The 23,256-nt window shown below is 37.7% G+C and overlaps 1 protein-coding gene across 1 annotated transcript in view; it reads right to left on the minus strand.

Annotated features, from left to right (window-relative positions):
- EXOC4 (exocyst complex component 4) overlaps positions 1 to 23,256 on the minus strand; it is a 721,344-nt gene that overhangs the window by 42,665 nt on the left and 655,423 nt on the right. Inside the window, exons 15-17 of the mRNA XM_045564932.1 lie at positions 17,513 to 17,654; positions 9,631 to 9,809; positions 6,874 to 7,033 (exon numbers count right to left, since the gene is read on the minus strand). Of these exons, the coding sequence (XP_045420888.1) occupies positions 6,874 to 7,033; positions 9,631 to 9,809; positions 17,513 to 17,654 (481 nt within the window). The remainder of the gene's footprint in view (positions 1 to 6,873; positions 7,034 to 9,630; positions 9,810 to 17,512; positions 17,655 to 23,256) is intronic.

The raw sequence follows: 23,256 nt of genomic DNA on the forward strand, positions 1-23,256 counted from the left end.
TTTACAAAGTTCCCCCTTCATTGAGAGTATAAAACTTGAGCTACTCATTTCTTATGTCATATCATTTTGGATTTTTAAAGCTTTAAAGCTCAATCTCTTTTTTTAAAAAAATAGCTTTATGAAGATATAATTCACATACCATACAATTTGCACACTTACGGTGTACAATTCAAGGTCTTTTAGTATAGTCATAGGATTGTATTAATATAACCATCAGCACAATCTATTTTAGACCATTTTCATCACCCCCCAAAGAAATCCTCTTTCCCTTTACCCACTTCCTCTCAACCCTCTGGCTCTAAGTAACCACTAATCTACTTTTTATCTTTGTAAATTTGTCCATTTTGGACATTTCATGTGAATAGTGTTGTGCAATATGCAGTCTTTTGTGACTAGCTTCTAAATTGAACATAAGGTTTCAAGGTTCATCCATGTTGTATTACATATCAGCACATCATCTCTTTTTATGGCCAAATAATATCCACTGTATGGATTGACCACATTCTATTTATTAATCAGTTGGTGGATATAGGTTGTTTTTACTTTTTGGTTATTATTAATGCTATGAACATTTGTGTACCAAATTTTGTGTACAGGTATGCTTCATTTCTCAAGTATACATCTAGGAGTGGAATTGCTGAGTCATATAACTCTATGCTTAACTTTTTGAGAAACTTGTTGACAAACTGTTTTCCAAAGCAACTGCACCATTTTACATTCCCACCAGCAACAAATGAGAGTTTCATCTTCTCCACATGCTCACCAACACTTTTATTGTCTGGGTTTTTGAGTATAGCATTCCTGGAGGGTGTAGAGTGGTATCTCATTGTGGTTTTGATTCATAGTTCTCTAATAACAAACGATGTTGAGCATCTTTTCTTGCTCAACATGAATTAGCCACCTCTATATCTTCTTTGGATAAGTGTCTGTTCAAATCCTTTGCCTATTTTTTTTGACTTTATTTCTTAGAATAATTTTAGATTTATAGAAAAACTGAGAATACAGTACAGAGTTCCCATATAAATTGTACCCAGTTTCCTTATTATTAACACCTTTTATTAGTATAGTACATTTGTCACAACTAATGAACCATATGAATCCATTAACTAAAATCCACAGTTTTTTCAGGTTTCCTTAGTTTCTACCTAATGTCCTTTTTTGGTTCCAGGATCCCATCCAGGGCAGCACGTTACACATTTAGATACTTGATCTTAGCCAAAAAGCCAAGAATTGATACATATTATATTTAGTCACCATGTCTCCTAGTTTCCTCTTGGCTGTGAAAGTTTCTCAGACTTCCCTTTTTTTTTCTGATGACTTTGACAATTTGAAGGACTATAGGTATTTCATAGGATATCCCTCTATTGGATTCTTTCTGATGTTTTTTTCCTGATTAGATTGAGCTTATGGGTTTTTGGTAAAGTGTCATTTTCATCACATCATATCAAGGGCACATACTGTCAACATGATTTATGCACGTTGATGTTGATCTTGAGAAAAGAGAGATTGCCAATTTGGTCCTTTTTTAACATCATAAACAAAATATGTGTTAGGAATGCCTCATTGGCATGCATTTCATTCTGATCATGAGGTTTAGGAATTTAAATTAATATCAGTGTTATTCAAGAACATGGCTACTAACATTAATATTATTTAGTATTTTTTTATTTCAATAGATTTAAGGGTACAAGTGGTTTCTGGTTACATGGATGAATTGTATAGCAGTGAAGTCATGGCTTTCAGTGTACCCATCACCCAAATAGTGTACACTGTACCCAACAGGTAATTTTTCCCCCTTACCTCTGTTCTACTCACCCCCTTCCTGAGTCTCTTATGTCCACTGTACCATTCTGTATGCCCTGGAACAATTTAGCCTTTTATATATCACAGTGTAAACATTCTAATTGCATTTTTGTTTGCCCTGACTGCATCAGACCCTACCCTGGAATTGAGGAGTGAGAAGCCTGTTCCCAAATACATACGTTTCAAGTTTGTTCCTACTTTAGGTAAATTGTGTAAGGAAGATGAAGGAATGTAAACCAAAGCATTTCAGCTTTGGCAAAGCCCACCAGTGGCTAGTTCTCTGTCTGAGCCAATTTAACCTGTCAGCATCATTTGACACTGACGAAGACACTCTCTTTTTAAAACACTTCACTTGACTTCCGAGACACGCCCCTCTCCTAGTTACCTTCCTACTTTACTGGCTGTCGTCTGCTTCCTCTGCTGGTTCTTCTTCCAGCATCTAAACAGTGGGGATCCCAAGGCCCAATTCCTGGACAGTTTCTCTTTTTTCTCTACTTGTGCTCCTATCTTGATCTCACCTTTCACCCTTTCTCATGGCTTTAAATCTCATCCATATGCTAATGATTCCCAAACTCTTATCTCCAGCTCTTTCCTGAGAGATATTAATATATCCAACTTTTTCCTTTTCATCTCTATTCAGACATCTAAAAGGCATCTCAAACCTAATATTTCAACCCAAACTCTTGGTATCCCTTCTGTATCGGCCCTCTGCCCTCCACACACTCAACTGGTCTCTTCCAGAGTCTGGTTTGTTTTCTTTTCAGTAAATGAAAACTCCATGCTTTGAATTGCTCAGAACAAAAACCTTGCAGTCATTGGTTCACTTCTAATCCCTCAGCAAATCCTGTCAGCTCTACTTTTAAAATATCTCCTAATCTGACCACGTCTCATCCTCTCCACTGCTACCATCTTGCTTTGCGTCACAACTGTCTTTCACCTAGAATATTATTGCCATAGTTTTCTAACAGGTCTGTCTGCTTCTTCCCTTACCTACAACCTTCTCTCCACAACTGCTTATTTTCACCATAGCAGCCACAGTGATTCAGATGATGGTGCTCTTCTGCTCTAAACCCTCTAACAGCTTCCTAGCTCATACAAAGTAAAAGTCAATGCCATTATAGTGGGCTTCAAGATTTCAGCTCCTTAGATCAAACCTCTGACTTCACTTCTTATTCTTTTCCTGCTCACTCACTTCATCCGTACTGGCCTTTCTGCTGTTCTTCAAATGTCAAGCATATTCCTCCCTCTGGGTCTTTCCCCTTAGATTCCCTTTCCTGGTATGCTGTCTCCCTAGATAGCCACATGGATTGCTCCCACTCTTCCTTAGGTTTTTTCCTCTAATGTTACCGTATCATTAAGGACTTCCATGAATACTCTAAAATTTCAGATTACCACCAATATATGCTGGCACTCTTTATTCTCCTCCCATGCTTAGTTTTTCAGCATAGCATATATCATCATCTGACATACTTTATAATTTACTCATCTGTTAGTTTGTGTCTTTCCCCACAATAATGCAAGTTCCCTGAGAGCAGGACCTAGAGAGAACACATGCTCAATAAATATTTGTTGAAGGAACAAAAGCATTCCTTGATCCAGGGTGAGGAAGCTGCCTTGTGTGTCAGAACTTTTCTCCGTACCACTTCCTGAACCTTAGCGTTCATTTCTTTACCTTTGTCAGATTTAGGAATGAGAGATACCAGTCTATGGAAGACCAAAATGAAGGGGAAAGAACTGAGGAGCAATGGAATCTTGAAAGAGGAAAGCAGGAAGCAATACGATAGGAGAAATAAAGGAGAAAAGAAAGGCAACTGAGATGAACGAGACAGATACAAAAGGGAAAATGGGGTAGATGGGGAGAACTGCGAAGAAAACTCTGGAATATTCTTTTTGAATGATGGCTTCACTTAAACTGTAAAGATCACCAGATACACCGTGGAGACTTCAATGCTTGAATATTCAGACCTCTCTTGTCACCACCTGGACTCCTAGGGGGCTTCAGACACTCACTTTTAGAAAGGCACATGACGGCTCGAGTTAAGATGATTTGTGATGAAAGGAACTAAAAAAGCACACTCATAGAGCCCTTCTACTTTCTAGTTAATCTCCAGTGATTTTCCTGGACAAGGAATCTTTTTGAGCCTGAAAATTAACAGTGGGGTCAAAAGGCTCAAAATCATAGCAGAGCTTAAGTGATCATGACCACAGAGGACAGGGGCTCTCTGTACCTCTGGTAACGTTACAGGTCATCTTGATCCTGTGCTCACCCAAGATTTATCCTCCTATTAGAGATTAGTTAGAGCAAATGTGCGTATAAAGAGACAGACGACACCACCAGGAGTAGAAGAATCAACATAAATGGAATCATTCCAGATCCCTATTTCTTTATTACTGAAAGGTATTACACTTTCCTCTGGCCAGGAAGGCTGCAGAAGTGAAAAAAAACTACAAGCGCTTTGCAACTTCTTGTTAAATAAGTTTTCTGACACATGGCAACTAGTGATTAATTACTGCGTTAGAAGATAACTTTCCTATAGAGATTTGCTGGAAATACAGATGCTGTCCACGCTTGATTAGACATTGCTTAAGGAATGCTGAGGCACATTGCTGCAGTCTATTATTTCTGGCTATTTTGGTATCCCTATTGTATTTATTTTACATAGTTTCAAATTTGGTAGAATGGATGGAGCCCATTTCGCAAAACCTGTCCCAACCAAAAACAAGAAGGGGAAAAAAATAAAGCTATAAAGTGTTGTCTATATGAGAGCAAGAGAAAATGAGAGAGAAATAGCAGGGCTACATTATTCCTTCTTGCAATGTTTTCTGTTTTACAAAGAAAGAACTGCAAGGGAGATGCTCTTTTTTATAAGCCTATAAGAAAACTGACCCATGTCAGCTGGTTAAAACCTTCAGGGAACTAAAGATAAACTAACCTGTCATTATGCAAGCCCTTCATCAACACCAAAACAGGCCTCGATTTGATATCCCTATTCATTCATTCAATACACATAATGAGCACTTACTCTGGTCCAGGCTCTGAGACACAAAGTGACAGCCTCTTGGTGCTCTCAGTCTAGGCAAGAGATATCTTCTGAACCAGGATCAGAAGGACAGAATGATTCAAGGCTATATGTTCATGCTAGCCTATGTCCTTTCATAATCCTTATAAGAATAAAGAGGAATAGTAGCAGAACCTCTCCCAAGTGGTCACAATCCGCTTATACCTACACTTCCTTGGATGTAATTCACCAGTTCAGCTGCGAAAGGCATGACTCGTTGCCATTCAATTATTTCCTGAAGAAACGCTTCATCAGCACACGATCCACTGATGCCAACCTCAAGACCGCCCAGTCAGCCTTACATTATTCAGACGCCCGTTCTTCCAGGATGTGTTCAGGCCCCACACTGGCTGCCAAAAACTGTGTTAATTTACTTTATCAGCTAAATAAAAAAATCATTTAAAAAAGGATGATTGAATTTAGGAATTATATTCCTCAGAGAATTTGCAACGGTTCTCTGTATCCCTCAGGCCTCCATGTTCTTAACTTCCCCTTGTCAATGTTATTATGACTAGACTAATTCAATAATGAGATCATTCCCCACAAGAGCGACCAAATAAATGCAGCATTCAGTCACACCTGGTTTCCCTAATCTGAGCAAGGAAGGCTTTCCACCAAATTTAGCCTAAAACAGGGAATTTAATGAAAACACAAATACACACACACACACTCTCCCACAAACAGGAAGAAAAAGACAGCGAAGGAGAAGGGCCAAAAAGCAGAGGAAGAAGGTAGCAATGGAGCAAATGGAGTAATAGATTTGGGGAGAAAGGTTAAAAATGAACACATACGGTTCATTTTCAAAACAATGATTATAGTATGTATGTCTTCATAATTGTCAAAGTAGATAATATTTCATCATTCCATTAAATGATTCAAGAATTGTTTCAAATTTTCCTGAACTTTGGAAGGAATTAAAAAATCAAGTGAAAAGACACAGAAGCACTAAATATTAGGCAGGAGCATTCTGGGTTATTAAAAACAAATGACTTGCTAGCCATAAAGGCTTCTGGAAAATGAAGGAGTTTACCGAATAATCCACATATGTATAAAGAGCAATACAGTCTGGAGATACCATAATTGTCATCTATCCCCTTCAAATTTGTTTAAGCTTTCATGAAAGGACTAGAGCTTTGATGTTTTAAGTAAGGTGTAGACAGTGTTAAGACCAAATGAAGAGAGAGCAAAATTAACTCTCAAATTTGAAAGAGTTTATTATAGAAAAACAATAAAAATTGAGATCAGCAAACCTAGAAAAGAGAAAGGACAGTGATGAGTACCCACGTGCCTCCCAGTGAAAACAAGGAGAGACAGGTTTCAATTGGAACAAGACAGGAAGAGATGAGGAAATAGATTCACACAAAAGTGAGCTCAACACATGTTATTTACAACGAAAGAAAATAATGGAAAAAATTCAAATGTCCCAAAATTTGCAAGTGAGTGAAAAAATAAATTATGGCTCATTTATACCACAGAATATTTGTTCAGGCATTAAAAGTAATGTTTTTAAATAATATTACTGATAAGGAAAAGCAAGTTAATATAAAATTACATTAACATAGTTCCAATTTTGTAAAAAGAGAAATCATATGCATATATATGTGTGAAAAGTCATATATACACATAGCACATGCCCAAAAGCCAGGAGAAAGTATCCTAAATATCACAGTCTCCAGATCAAAGATTTATGAGTAATGTTTATATTCTTCTTTGTATTTTATCTTACATATTTTATGCAATGAGTATATATATTTTTATACTCAGAAAAAAAATCACTAATATTTTGTAGTAAGAAGAACTTAGGTTAGACAGCAGGAGAAAATGCCTGCCTAAGTCATGTCAAACATTCAATAGAATTTTGTAGAATTACCTTCTCTATGACTTAAGAACATCTTTCTTTCTTTTTATAAATTAACCTTCTAAGTACCAAAAATCTATCTTTAAAAAGGACTTTATAGGCAATGAAGTCTTGGCTTTGGTACAAGAAATTAAGCTCAGTTTTCCCTCCTACCTTGCAAAGTCCAAGTCTGCCTCCCGCGACATGGTGATATTGGTCAAATTCTGCTGAAGAACAAAAATGTTCCTACACATTTTCTTGATGCCGGACTCACTGATGCGCCGGAAGTACTGGGCACCGTTAATGAGGATGCAGGAGATCAGGTGGCCCAGGCCTGAGGGGTCCGCACAGGGCAGTGGGGAGAGAAGAGAAGGCAGATGAGTGGCATCCTGCAGAAACTCGCGCACATAACTGCTCTCTTTTAACCCTCTATAAATTTCATTGACCAAAGAAAACATATCTTTGATGGCTGCATCTGCTGATCTTACAGTAATTTCAGGGTATTTCTACATTGTCCTAGTAGTTATAGATGGGTGGACTTTACGCTGGTATATCCACAGATCCACCATTGGCATATGCACCTACTGTCACCAGAGCAAGGGCTTAGAGAACATGCCAGGTTGTTATAAACTATTAATGTGCACAGGAACTCCTGCTTTTCTGTATAGATAATTGGGAAGCAGAGAAGAGCACATGTACCTACAATGATCTGTTTGGCCTCACCTTCCTCCCACAAAACAGAGGGGGGTACTTTTGGCTCAAAAGTTGACTGGGAGCCTACCGAAGTAAAAATAAATCAATGTGGAATTGGGCATTGGCAATAATGCTAATATACTTCAACACTGACAAGTAAAAATAAATCAGTAAGAAACTGGGTTACTGGCAATAATGCTAACGTGCTCCAACATTGGCAATCGGGTATATTTCTAAAGCAGTAATTGGAGAGAATGTAATCAGAAGCAAAGGGCGAAGGAAAAGCAGATCGTACATTGGCTGTTGAGTTTGCACGAGACACCTATTCTGGGGGGCCCTACGTGGTTTGTTCTTACATCTGAAGGGCTGTCTTATGGCCTATGAAATTTAGCAAAGGGCAGCTCAGGACATCAACAAACTAATGGTCTCCTTCAGGATATCCCATATAATTAAGTTGAGAAATGCTGGTTCAGAACAACATGAAGTGCATATGGGTTACTATTTTTAAAAGTTAGATTTTAATTCTAAATGGAATTCAGTAAACGTGTATTCATTCTTTTTTTCTTATTCTTGCAAAGTTGGACTCTAGCAGGACAGTTTCTTAGGAATTCTAAAGCTGGTCTGACTAGTCCCAAGCAGTCCCCTACTTTTGTTATTTTCTTCTTTGGAAGACATAGTCCCTTCATAGAGACTCAAAGGTTCAGATGCGAGTGTCAGGCTCATCTTCAGGTTCAATGGCTCCGTCTGTCTTCAGAATGACTTTTCCCTAGGTTAAGGTGGAGGTAGAAAGCAAGGGAGGAAGATGCATTCTCCTGCTTCAGCTACACTCACCCAACATGGCCTCAAGACCACAAACTTGTCTGTGGTAATTGAAAGTGAAAGAAAAAGGACTTCACTTTTATAAATGTACACAGATTGTCCATTGAAAGCCAGACAACTTATTTGTCTGATAAATTTCTGTAGGTCAAGTTTTGGTGCCATTCTTTCGAGCCCATAACTTCAGGTATAATTTGTTTCTGCCGTGGTATAATGTGGTCTGCCCAAAGTGTAGGCAACTAGGCAGTGTGTTGTTTACAGAGAATAAGAAATAATAAGTAACAAGAAGTATATTAAAGAAATACATTCTCTAATATGATACTCAAGGCTGGGAAGACTCATAGTCAAGAACAAAGAGGAAACTCTGCGTATTAAAAGTAAATTCCAGATGATCACTGCAGCCTCAAGCTGCAGAGTAGTAGAGGTGCCACAAAATTCACAGTGCCATGGGGCAACTAAGAGCTAATCCTTTAATCACTTATACTTTTTGGCTAAAGTCTTTCAGGGATATTTCCCATCAGAGCACATCTCCACCTTTACACCTCCATCTTTATAATTTAATGGGGAAATAGAATGTGGGGGTGTGTGTCCAAACTTGCTGGAATAGAACTGTTTTATAAGGCAAGCATTGGTCATGTATTGTCAGCTTTCCACAATCCTGTGGACAGTGTACCTTCTTAATTGTTTTAAATGATACTGGTTTTATTTGGTGAGAGAACATAGATACTTTTGGCATCTAGGTCTACACACAAACAAACCAAAACAAGTAAAAAGGGAATATAATTTGAAATCCTAACAGGAGTGCCAAGGGGGTCCTATGGGTGAAATTTACCATGAAAGATATTTGGCTGGTGGCACATTTTTCAAAATTGTGATGATAAATGTCTTCAGGTGGTACTTGCTCTCTCACACCCTTCCTTGCCTGCCTGCCCCGGAAGGCACTGATGGATGAAGCCTTCCTAACTAAACATCTCTCCTAATCAGAGGCTCTGTTCTTTCCGATGATAACCCATTCCGTGAGAAAAATTCCCATTCTAGCAATAACTTAAGCCAATGAAGGGTCTTTCAGGATTCTCTCCTCATTGTGTATACGTGTTTTCTTTTTCTTTTATAAGGTCCTCTTGAGTTAATTCACGGCCCACTCCACACATTCGCTCAAATCTCATCAGTGGCATGTCAGGGAGGCAGCCATCTGCCTTATCTTGGATTAAATCTCCTTATCAACCAGGAACAGATGGCAGCCATATTGTTGTCTAACTAGTCATACACAGACAGGCCAGGTATTGCAAATTTAGCTCAAACAAACAAATAAGCACACAAACAACTTTTTCTATAAGTTTTTAACGTCAATAATATAGAATCTCAGGAAAACGTTCACCCTTCTGTCCTTTCAAACCCCTCGAGACAGAAGCAGGGTCTGACCTTCAAAGATATATTGGAACTTGTGCTGCTGAAGGCTGGAGCTCATGGCCTCTTCAATGGCACTGATGTCTTTGTTAAGCTTGACCACCAGAGGGTCATAATCCATGCTTTCCACATTAGCAACAATGGCATAGTTTCCCTCCTTTGCAAGAGGGATGAGATAGTGGAAACAGTGAACCCTGAAAAAGAGAGAGATGGGGAGAGCAGTTAATAATAAATCTTTCCAGTGAAGATAATATTCTTCTTGGGGCAGAGAACCAAAATATCTGAAGCAGCAGTGGCCTTGTAAATTTTTATGTAAACTGTCTCCCACCTTTTTAACCAGAAAGCCATCTTAGTTATTCCACAGAACAACAGTGATCTGGAACAAGTTGGCTTCTATGATTTTGGCTTGTTTAATCTACATAGTGTTGATACAGTAAGGAGTTCTAAAATTCTTTTCAATGCCAGGATTGTATGCAAAGTGTGAAAAGCATTATATCTTAAAACAGATATTGTTGCGATCAAAATGAGAGGCAGAGTTTACAAATCTTAAAAGTATAGGTTTTGGAAGGAGACGACTTTGGCTTTGGTTCCCAGTTCCAACATTTACCAGCTGTATGACTTTAGGCAAGTTACTTTATCTCTCTATGCCTCAGTTTCCTTACCTGTGAAATGGGGGTGACGTAACACCTACCTTATAGGGTGTTGTGAGGAACTACTACATAGAAAGTGGCACATGCTGAGCGCATAGTAAGTGTTGGTGTTATTACTAGACATATTTATAACTTAAATTTATTAAATAAATCACTTTCCAAACATCTATGAATTTGTTAGAAATTATGCTAGGTCCTGGGAATGTAAGATGATTTGTGCCCTTAAAGACTGCATAGCTCAGAGGGACAGATCAAGAAAAAACAACTAAAAAAGAATATGATCTCATTCCAAGCATGCCTATGCTGGGTGCCATGGAAATTTGCCACAGGGTATCAGAAAAGGTTCATGACAGGAGGTGATACTTGAGTCTCACAGAAGGCATCTGAGTGAGCTTGAGGAAGGAGGGCATTTCTGTGTTGAAATGGCCTGAGTCAGTTTGGTCATATAAAAATTCTTAGGTTCTTTCTGGTCGATATTAGTAACTGCAAAAAGTCTAAGATAGGTAAGGAATGGCTACACCTCCATAGTTTTTTAAAGTTGGAATAAAAGTAAGTTTCAGTCCAAATTCTGCCACATGTACAGGCATTTACTTTTTAGGGGAAAAATACCCCAAAAAGCAAATAAACAAAAAGCCCAAAACTAACACCATCCATTGGCAGGCACAGTTCAAACACGCTGACCTGTAAGCCCAGCACAGCCCTAACTCTCCATCTTTTTAGGTGCTATGTCTGATCTTGCATGGAAGGTTCACTGGGGGGAGACAGGATGACAAACCTGAGTCAGGGTTCTGTTATCCTTATAGTTGACATCGGGAAAAAGAAATCTTCCTAAACAAATGGCTGCAAAAGCCCTGGGTGTTATCCCTAATGATGCAACCACAGGCTTGGCCTGTCATCTTTCTTTTTTTAAAGTCAGGTTTACTGAGAAATAATTTACAAAACAGTAAAATTCTTCCTTTTTATTATGCAGTTCTATGAGTTTTGACAAGCACATACAGTTGTATAACCACAGCCATTATCAAATCATAGAACATGACTATCACCTACAAAATTTCCTTGTTCCCCTTTGCAGTCAATCCCTACTTACCCCTAAGCCTTTGGAAATCACTAATCTATTTTCTGTCCTTATAGTTTTATCTTTTCCAGAATGCCATGTAAATAGAGTCATGTAGTATGTAGCCTTTTGGATTTGGCTCTTCTGCTTTGCATAAAGCTTTTGAGATTTATCTATGGTCTTTTTCATTCCTTTTTATTGCCGAGCAAGCAGCCTTCCACTGAATGGATACATATACCACAGTTTATCCATTCATCAGTTGACATTTAGGTTGTTTCCAGCTTTGGCTGGCTATGAATAAAGCTACTTCATCTATAGGTTTTTGTGTAAATATAAATTTTCATTCCTCTCGAGTAAACACCTAGAAGTGGGATTGCTGGATTATATAGTAAGGGTATGTTTAATTTTATAAGAAACCGCCAAACTGTTTTCCAAAGAAGCTATGCCATTTTGCTTTCCTACTGGCAATGTGCAAGAGTTCCAGTTGCTCCGCATCCTCACTGGCACTCCGCGTTGTCAGTTTAAAAAAAAATTTTTCTTTTGGTCACTCTACTAGATGTACAGTGGATTCTCACTGTGGTTTTAATTTGCATTTTCCTAATGACTAAAGATGCTGAGCATGTTTTCATTGCTTATTTTCCATCTATATATCTTTGGTAAAGTATCTGTTCATATCATTTGCCTAATTTTTACAACTGGGTTGTTTTCTTCTTATTAAGTTTTCAGAGTTCTTTATATACCTGGATATAAGTCTTTATCAGATATGCATTTTGCAAATATTTTCTTCCCATCTTTGGCTGTGTTTTCATCTTAGCAATGTCTTTGAAATAATGGATTTTAATTTTGATGAGGTTCACCTATTTTCTTTTATGGATGGTGCTTTTGGTGTCATATTTAAGAAATCTTTGCCTAAACAAAGTTACAAAAATTTCCTAGAAGTTTTAGAGTTTTAGGTTTTACATTTAGTTCCATGATCCATTTTGAACTAAGTTTTTAATAGGATGTGTTATATTCTTATACCCTGGTCATGCAAGAGAATCCAAATATCTTGATTATTGCTCATTTTCACTGATGGGTGCTCATCTTAACACATGCTAATTAACTAATGACTAGTTGCACAAATAAAAACTCATTCTGACATTCATGTACTGACTGACAAAATGTACAGTTTTGGTCAGGGTACCAGTATTAGCACTGTTCACAGCCCCCTCTGGAATGTGACCATTCTGATATAATGAAAGTTGACCAACCCTGGGGTGGGATTCATGACTAGGGCAACTGATTGCTACTGCGGTTGAAATTTCAACCAAATAGCACTTAGTAGAAAATAAAATCTAAGCATCTATGCTAAAGTATTTTTAAATTAAATTACAGACATTATGACCCCAGACAATGGAAAAATTTTGTAAAAAGGCATGAGATTGTGAATGAAGGATGGTTCTGTGGATGGTGAGTGGCTCCTTTCTGCTGCACACAGGTCACATGACGGAGGCATGAGGTGGGCTTGGGGAGATGGACAGGGGCCAGGTTATCATAGGCTTTGGAGACCATCTAAAACATCTGGACTTCTAGAAGCCACAGGGAGCCTTAGGAGAATTTTAAAAGATAAAATGATATAATCAGATAAGACCTTTGGCAAGATCACTCTGGCACAATATGTGTGGATTAATGGTAGAGAATGGAAGTAGAGAGACTAATTAGGAAATTCTTATGAGTGGGAGGTGAGACCTTACGAGATTTTGAAGCTATCGGCAGAGAGGAGAGATAACCACTGTTTAAGATACTATCATCTTCTTCTTAAAATGTTTAGAGATAAAAAAAAAAAAAGAAATTAAAATAGTCATCAGCGAATGTCAAATTCAAATAAAGTTTTTTTCTTTTAAATTCTGGCATGTTGTCGCTGACCTTAACATGACTTTGGCATTAAGGTTTTCTGCAAACACTGCTGATTACACAGCAGGATGGTTGATTTTCAGAAAGTGCACACTTAGGATCCCAACAGTGACAGGCAGTTGCTGTTGAACCCACTTAGAGCCCTCCTGATGGTGAGAAAAATCAGCTGATAAAGGTGACATTCTTGGCATGTTGGACTCAAATGGCAACTTAATTTTCTTCTTCTAAAGTTCAAATAGGAAAAAAACCTCAATAATTTTTAATGATTTCACCATGTCTTTCATCTCTTGGGGGTATCATGTGCCTTATGCTTCAAACTGTGGAAAGGGGCTGCTTCGTGGTTAAATATGACCTACAATGACACAGGTAAAATGTCAAATGCTCTTTGGATGGGTCCTTTAACACAACTTACTAGATTTGAGAACATTTTTTTGGTTTGAACTTTAACAACATTAAAGAAAAATATGAGTTATGGATATAAAGATATTTTGGGGAGTAAGACAAATTTTTGGCATTTGAAGTTGTTCTGGACATTTTACTAGCATATCCCATTAATTTTTTTCCAAGATTTTTTTTCTGTTCTATCTGTGTTCTCTTACTACAGTGGCTTCTTGCCTAACAGTGCCAAAGACAACAGCTAACCAGACACCTCTTCATCACACCAGCTCCTGGACCACAGGGGCTAAGTTCTAATTCTTTTATACAGCAGAGGGGAACAAAACAAACATTTGTGGTTTATGGTGCCAAAGACGATGCTGGCTACAGTTTTTGTACCTCTTTGATACATGCAGTAGACTTGCAGGTGGACTAATATGTGAACACAGAATCTACAAACCAATTCATTTTCTTTAAAGAGCAACAGGTTTTGTTTGGGGAAATAGCACTTATTTTATCTGGGTTTGGTTTCAAACCAGCTAATTCTTAAGAATCAAGGTTTTACTGAGCACCTGATATGCAGGAGGACTTTTTCAGGTTCAGGGGTGAGACATGACAATGAACGGGACACTCCTGGAAGAGCTGACAGTTTCTTCCACAGTCACACACCAGGGTATCCGGAGCACTTAGCAGTTGCCTCTATTCTAGCATTATTATACTATAGTGTAATGATTAGTGTGAGAGCTGTCTTATTCATTTTGTGTCATTACTGTACAAACCAAAAAAAACTTGTTAATATGACAAGGACAGAATAAGCGTGTCCACATTCACTATCTGAGCCATACGTGGAGTATTCTGTTAGTTTCATGCACCATTGTTTAAAGAGAACAAAGACAAAATGGAGCACGTTCATTAAGAGAGCAGCCTGAATGCTGAAACTGTGTTATAAGAGGAAGTGAGGAGATTTAGTTTATAAAAAATAAACATGTTTAGTGTTCTCAATAAAAGTCAAACAAAGATAATTCTGCATCCGGGACTCTAAAATTCAGTCTTTTTTTGTTACTCATTCTTAAAGTTACCTTTTTCTGTTTTTAAACTATTGTTGAAGGAGATATAGCAATGGGTGTTATAGCGCTGTATGGTTTCTTATAAAATTAATAAATAATGACTAAACCATGTTCAGCATTAAGAATAGTATTGCCAACATGTACAAAAATAGAAAGTGCAGAATAGGGGTTAAAGATTTAAAAGATCTTTCTCAAATGTTGTAAATATCCCACTTGGAATTAACTACACTACAAACAGACAATTCTGAATGTACAACACATCATATAACCACACAATCAATAGTATAAATTCCAGGAGTTGTGATAATAATTAAATTGGTATTCCCTTGTTTTTCTTTGCAACCCAGGTACCAGAAGCATCAGAATATTATTGGGTGTTTTTCACTTCCTTCCACCTATTGCATTTATCTATTCCTAGAAAACACATGATTTATTTCACTGTCTACTTGTAAATAAATAGAAAATAAATCTAAAAATTATCATAAAACAAATCAGAAAACATATAGAAAGGGACCTTATTTCTGGACAGCTTAATGTAAGAAATAAGATTAAAAATAATACTAAGTAAAATAGACTACAAAGCTGCAATGCTACTTCTCTTGTTCCACTCACAAGCAATAAAAAGCAAGGTCATGAAGAAAAAAAACAGCAAGTGGCACACAAAAGGAGTGATATCAACATCCCAGAAAGAAACCCAAGTTCTGACTGGAGTCCAAACATACTCCAAAGGTCACCTATCAACCAAAGTTGTACTTACATTTTTAAAACCTAAATCCAATAAAGACTTCAAATGAAAAGAAAACATTCTATCAACTTTAATAATGTTCCAAAGTAATACAGGACACAATGTCTTACCATACCAGGGACTTTCTGATCCTAAAGTTTCGAAAGTTTATATCCAACTGTCTATTTGATATTGCTACCTAGATGTTAAATAACCATCTGCAAGGGAATATCTCTAAAATGGAATTCTTAACATACACTCCCCAACCACTAACCTTTCTTCTCCCTCAGCCTTTCTCACCTCAGTTAATGCCCTTCCTCATTGACACATGGCCCCAAAACTGGTGGTCTTCCTTGAGTCCTTTCTTTCTCTCACTGCCACCAGCCCCTGTGCCCAATCCAATCTATTAACAAATTTTATCAGCTCCACCTTCAGTATATGTCCCAAATCCAACACTCCTCACACCTCCACCTCTGTCACCTTGATGCTCAACTTGTCTCAACCGGTCACCCTGCTTCCATTCATATTTTCCCTGCAATTCCTTTTCCATACAACCGCCAGAGTGATCTTTTAAAGATGTTAATTAATTAACATTCCTCCCCTGCTTAAAAACCCTGCTATGGCTTCTTCATGCCATACTATTTATTTATGGAGCCTGAACTATTCACTTGGTCTGGGAGATCCCGTAACGTATCTGGCTTCATGACCCCACGTGATCAGGCTCCAGCCTATGTCTTGGACCTTCTTCCATTCCTGCCCACCCATCCTGTTCATGAGGCTGCCATGACAGCAGGCTGCTCTCTGTTCCTTAAAATGCCCAAACTTGATTTTGTCTCAGGACCTTTGTGAGCGTTGCTTCCTCTGTCTGAAACTCTCTTCCTCTAGATGTTTGTACAGAGGGCTCCTTCTTGTTACTTTGTCACAATCCTCTGACCACTTTATATACCAAAAAAAAAAAAAAAAAAAAAAATCCCCTTCCTGGTCAACTCAACCCCAGCCACTCCACCCTGTCCAGTATGACGGTATTGCCCACATAGCTTCTGAGCACTTGAAATGCAACCAGTCCAAATTGTGATGTAAAACTGAAGTGTAAAATATTCAGATTTCAAAGGCTTAGGAGGAAAAAAATGCAAAATGTCTCATGAATCATTTTTATATTAATTACATGTTAAAATGATAATGTTTTAGATATATTAGGTTAACTAAAATACATTATTATAATTCATTTCACCTGTTTCCCTCTACTTTTTCAAATGTGACTATTAGAAAATTTTAAATTGTCTGTGGCTTGCATTTATAGCTCACATTATCTTCTACTGAATATCACTGCTTGATTCCATTATGTTGTTTTATTATTTTAGTTGAACTTATCTAAAATTATCTTTCTTGTTTGCTCCTTGGCTGTTTCCCGCCATTAGAATGTAGTTCCATGAGAGCTAGGACCTTGAATGTTTTGTTCATGGCTCCAGCCCAATTTTTAGAATACTACTTGGCACAAAGAAAGTACTTGATAAGTACTTGTTGAGTGAATGAACAATTGAAGACTTCCTAGTCCTTTCTTTCTTCCATTTCCATATATATAATAATATATTTTTCTTGAATTATTCTTTTACTTAATCTCTCCATTTGGGTTTTAAGTTCCTTGCAGAGATTATGACTCTGACATCTGTAAACTCCCTTCTTGACTAGCAGAGTACCTTAGTAAAAACATCAATAACAACGAAGTCATCATAATTGCAAAACTACCACATTTTTAGCACTTACTATATGGCCAACATTGTGCTACTTATTTATTATTTCACTTATAAAATATTTATACATTAGAAATTACCACTTTCATTTTTAAGATGAGGAAACTGAGAGTTTCTAAAGCTAATTAACTGACTGAGATCACCTAGCCAGTCAATATGGACATTCAAATTCAGGTCATTCTGATTTCAGAGGCCATGCCAACTCTGAATCACCCCACTCACAACACAGCATGTGTTCAGATACTTTAAGAGTGACTGAATAACGCTAAAAATCACTGTCAGTAAAAGGACAATATCATAAGAGTCAAAAATTATGATGATATTCCCCAGAAATAAGCAAGTGATTTAGGAATCGTCCAGTCCTATGCTGTGCTGTGCCATACCTCACTTCCAGATGTAAGACCAGCAAGCAGCGGTCAGCCATATCCTGGAACGATTTGGCAAGTTCATTCAGAGTCCGCATGATCAGATCCGACACTGGGGGGAGATCCACATGCATGTGGCTATCTTGAGCAGGAGAAAGCACTGAAAAAAAAAGGGGGGGGGTGAGGACAAAACACCAATCATTTCATTAGATGTCAAGAGATTCTTTTGAAATAACGTGTTATTTCGTTGTTCATCTTCTTGTTTTTATCAATTCGGCTAATACTAGTGTTAGAAGCATTAGAAGTCCAAGACGCATAGACTATTTCTATACTTGATTAAGCACAGCAGCTCAGCTGATTATCTTGAATCAATTCATAGAATGATAGAAACAGAACCTCAGAACTAGAAGTGGCCTTAAAAGTCATGTGGCCCAACCACTTGGTCTGTGTTTATGTCTTTTTTTTTTTTTTTTTACATCTTCTGGCTGCTGCTCAGCTTCTGGATGCACACGCACACAAATGCTGGTGAAAGGAAATACCTTTCCAGGCAGCCTACTCCATCTGTGAGAGATTTGACCATCTCATGTCAAGCCAGTATCTGTCTTCACTAACTTCTAATCACTGGCTCTGATTCTACCTAACTTTGCAGTCATTTTTGTATGTGTTAGTACTTCAATACTGAACATACTTCTTTTAGTTTTCTTGAAGTCTTCCCTTTTCCAAGCTAAATGTCTACAGTTCTTTAACCACTCTTCCAATGACTGGATTGAATCATTTTATAATTCTCAAAATTGATGAGCAAAATAACCCAGTTTTTCTACACTTCCCTTGAAACGGGGGGCTTAGAGCCAAGCAGAATAAATACTACAGAGGTCCCTGACTTGTCTAGAGAGAATGATCAGTTCCTTTTTCTAGATGCTATGCTGCTTGCACTGAAGCCTAAAATCTGGGGAGTGGAAGTGGTAGTGGACTGCATTCCATTCTAACTTCTACATACATTTTTGCCACCTAAAAGCCCTAAAAAGATCTTTCTGGACTTCTATTGTATTTAGACTTCTATCGTATTTCTAGTTCTCCACACTTTCTCAAAGATCACCAACAATTTTGATAATCTCATTCAAAATTTCTCTTAGCTCTCTAGAACCTCAAAGTTTGGCTTTGAGTCCCATCTCTAGCACTAACTTTATGTAACCAAGAACTATTAATAATTATTTAAATTCTCTGCTTTTCTTCTTCTGTAAAATGGGGATTATAGTACCTACATCATGGGGTTGAATGGACTAATGGAGGTAAAACACTTAGAATAACGGCGTGTAAAACATACTCCGTATAAATAAGAAACATAAGCAATTGTCATTATTCTTTAGCATGTAGTTTGTCCAGATTGAGTTTTAAGCTTAATTATAGCAACAAGATAGTCCATCTATCTTGAAGTTCAATTTCTAGTATTTTTTTTGCTTTTCTGTCTAAAAATCGTTATTTCAGAGAACACAGCATCCTTTGAAAGAAGGGCTTCCTGGACTGGGCACATGGGATTTGGTGAGCCATCACTGAATCACACAGGAGGCCATTCACCATATTGGGTAGGGAGCCAACATCTGGCTGTAATAGTGTCTATAGTTATAGCCTTCAGTGCTATCTATTCCTAGACTTTGCCAAGCCCAGAGAAGGGCTCAGACAGACAATCCAGATTTACTAGGATAAATTCTCCTCTGTGGAACCAGACTCTAATAAATTAAAATAACATGACAAACATTAAAAAAAAAAAAGTTTAAGGGAACTGAAATGTAAGAAGGAAGTGAATACAGTAATGTAGATTTTACATTATTACCAGCCTTGGCATAATCCTAGATATTCACTAACTCTATCTGCCAGAGGCTGGATGTATGACATTGCATCCCCTCTCTAATGTTAACATTTGATTGCTGCCTTGGTGATGTTTTCATGTAGCAGGCTGAAAGCAGCTATAAGTAACACTATTAAAATATTTCAAAGCATTTTAGGGCTTTTCAGCCCTTGGATTCCTCTGTTTTGTAATTGTGACATGGAGAGTTATCTATGTATCAATGAGAAGAGGCAGAAATTGAACCTGGACCCTCACTTGTGGTCTGAGTCCAAAGCTACACTAATCGATCAAATTTCATCAAAGGCATTCTGGACAAATTCCACCAAGAAACTAAAAAATATCCCTTTCTTATTATGGAAATATATAATTTCATCATGTGGCAATTGACTACTGTCAAAGTACAAATTAAAAAAAAATCCGAGTAAGCCTGTGGCAAGGTTAGCTGCCGAGGTAAAACTTGCAATGAATGAGGTAAGAGTAGTTTCAAATAGCAGTACTCTGTAAATTTCATTTGACTACAATCTATAGCAAAACCACAACATTTATTAAAGCAACATGGAAAATTATGCCCAGAGGTCTACTGAAAAGCTGTCTTGTGAATTCCTGAGGGCTCCCTGAAATTTACGAAGTTCTCTTAACAAGAAGGAATATATTGAGCAAAGAAATGCTGAGCATGGCAAACAAAGAGAATGCAAAATAATTAACTAGCTCTTAAATGTCAAATGGAAATCTGTTAGGTCTGGTAGGGAGTAAACAGGTAGCACGGAGGTGGGCAAGGGTGGAGAGCAGGAACAGAACTGTAGCTAGGAACCTGTTCCCTGGTGGGAGCATACATGGTAAAAAGTTCCTAGTAACCTTTAACTGACTTAGAGCTCATTACCATCTAATTAGCATAACATGAGTGGCGCTTCAAGGAGAATTCCAGAAAAGACGCATGCACAGAAAGGGAAACTATTATATAACCTACTCTATATGTAACCTGTCACAACCTATGTGATCTGTTATATAACGCCAACCTGTCAATCACCCCCAAAGGCAGAAAATGGTAACCAATCCTGCCAAGGGAAACGCAGGACAAACTAGTGGGGTTATAAAAGACAGCCTGTACTCAGCCTCCAGCATCTTTCCCACTTGTGGAGACTGATGTGTTCCACTCCCTCTGGAACGTATTTTCACTTTGTGTAGCTTCCTTCCTTCCTCTCATTCTTTCTTTTATGTGATAAACTGTTTGTATAAAATTGCTCTGTGTCTGTGATCACTCTGTCATTGGCTCAACTCGGTACCAGTACTCACTCACTCTTGACACTGGGAACCGGGGACTAGGGAACATCCACACAGATGAACCTAACAAATCTACAAAAAAATGATGCCAACAGAATCTGCTTAGAGATTATGGTTAAGGTAGGAGGTTACTGGATACACACACACACACACACACACACACACACACACACACACATTTGTACGTATCCTTTTAGAGACTGTGTGGTTATATATTTATCCTAGGTATTGCTCTCCATATCAGCAGAGCCCACATGTACTGGGCTCTAAAAATATTAATACTTGATCACTTACGAAGACATGCACTTTGAGCTGTTTTTCTAATACTGGGGATGGGTGACATTAGATAATTCATATTATCCTAGTTCCTCCTATGACCTCTGCACAAAAGCATGTATCTTTAAGACACCTAGCTAACTGTCTGAGGCAAGGTAACTGTGGCTTTCTGTACACCACATAGATTGATTGACCTATATGAGGAAGCTGAACTCCGGTCTCTGATGCAGACACTGCTTTTTTGGTGAACCAGCAGATATTTCCAATTCTCTTCTCCCTTGGCTCACTCCACTGTAGACTCTGGAAAGCTAAATGTATTCTCAGCCCTGTTTGTTGCTAGAGGTGGCCATGTGTCATAGTCTGTCTAGTAACCCCCTTAAGTAGAATCTTCTGTGGCTTTTGGGGAAGTCTTTTGTTTTTCCTGATAAAAGAAGAGAGCTGAAGCTGGTGCCACCCCTATCCCCACCTTTCCCCCATTTCCTGATTTGAATGTGGAACATGAAGTTGCGCCAACCGTCTTGCTATCAAGAGGGAAAGATCGAGAATCAGAGAGGTGCTAGACTAAGTATTGTTGAACCACGGGCCAATACCAGCAACTGCTTGCCTTCAGACCTCTTGTTATATTAGGAACACAGGCACCTCTTTAAACCACTGCAAATTAAAAAACAAATAACTCGCTGCTAAGTTGTATCCTGGTTTCAGCCTCTGAAATTTTAAATTCTATTGTCATATTCTCAGATCAAAAACTTTTCTTCTTTCAGTTCTCTCAAACCCTCATTTCTATCCTATCTGCTATAAGTTTAACTCTGTAATCCCTTAATTTTCTCCTGGTAGAACAGGTCCCTCTTAGGGTCCTCAGTATGGATTGTGCGGTTGATCCCGAGTTACTCTTTCAACAGGAACCTCAACTCCCTTGAATATTCATCTTTTACTATAACTGCCCTAAAACTCAATATAACTCTGGGTCAATTTTACAACTCATCCTTTGACAGGAAAACAAAACAAAAGTAAAGATTGTTCCCTGATCCTACAACCAGACAAAGACACAACAAAAAAAGAAAACTAAAGGCCAATATTCCTGATGAACACAGACATAAAAATCTTCAGCAAAATATTAGCAAACAGAATTCAGCAACACATCAAAAAGAACATTCACCATGATCAAGTGGGATTCATCCAGGGATGCAAGGATGGTTTAACATATACAAATCAATAAACATGATACATAACATCAATAGAATCAAGGACAAAAACCATATGATCATTTCAATAGATGCTGAAAAAGCATCTGATAAAATTCAACATCCCTTTATGATAAAAATCCTCAACAAATTGGGTATAGAAGGAACATACCTCCACATGATAAAGGCTATATGATAATCCCACAGCTATTGTCATACTGAATGGAGAAAAATTGAAAACCTTTCCAGTAAGATCTGGAATAAGATAAGAATGTCTACTTTCACCACCTCTATTCAACATTGTACTGGAAGTCCGAGCCAGAGCAATTAGGTAAGAGAAAGAAATAAAGGGCATCCAAATTGGAAAGGAAGAAGTCAAATTATCCTTGTTGGCAGATGACATAATCTTTTTCTAAATAGAAAAACCTAAACACTCCACCAAAAAATTATTAGAATTGATAAAAAAACTCAGTAAAGTTGCAGGATATGAAATCCACATACAAAAATCATTTCTGTATGCTAATAGCCATCAATCTGAAAAAGAAATGAAAACAATCTCATTTACAACAGCTACAAAAAAATCCAAAAAAAACTCTAGGAATAAATTTCTCCAAAGAAGTAAAAGATCTCTACGAGGAAAACTATAAAACACTGATGAAGGCAATTGAAGAGGGCACAAAAAATGGAAGGCTATTCCATGATCATGGATTGGAAGAATGAATATTGTTTAAAATGTCTATACTGCTCAAAGAGATGTGCAGATTCAATGCAATCTCTACCAAAATATCAATGACATTCTTCACAGAAATAGAAAAATTAATCCTAAAATTCATATGGAACCACAAAAGACCTCAAATAGCTAAAGCAATTCTGAGCAAAAAGAACAAAGCTGGAGGCATCACACTACCTGTTTTTAAGTTGTACTGCAAAGCTATAGGAATCAAAACAGCATGGTACTGGCAAAAACAGACACATAGCCCAATGGAACAGAACAGAGAACCCAGAAATAAATCCATGTACTTACAGCTAACTAACTCATTGTCAACAAAGATGCCAAGAATATACATTGGGGAATGGACAGTCTCTTAAATAAATGGTGCTGGGGAAACTGGATATCCATATGCAGAAAAATGGAACTAGATTCCTATCTTTCACCACAGACAAAAATAAACTCAAAA

This window comes from Lemur catta, chromosome 11 (genome assembly GCF_020740605.2).
Source record: "Lemur catta isolate mLemCat1 chromosome 11, mLemCat1.pri, whole genome shotgun sequence".
NCBI classification, from domain to species: Eukaryota; Metazoa; Chordata; class Mammalia; order Primates; family Lemuridae; genus Lemur; species Lemur catta.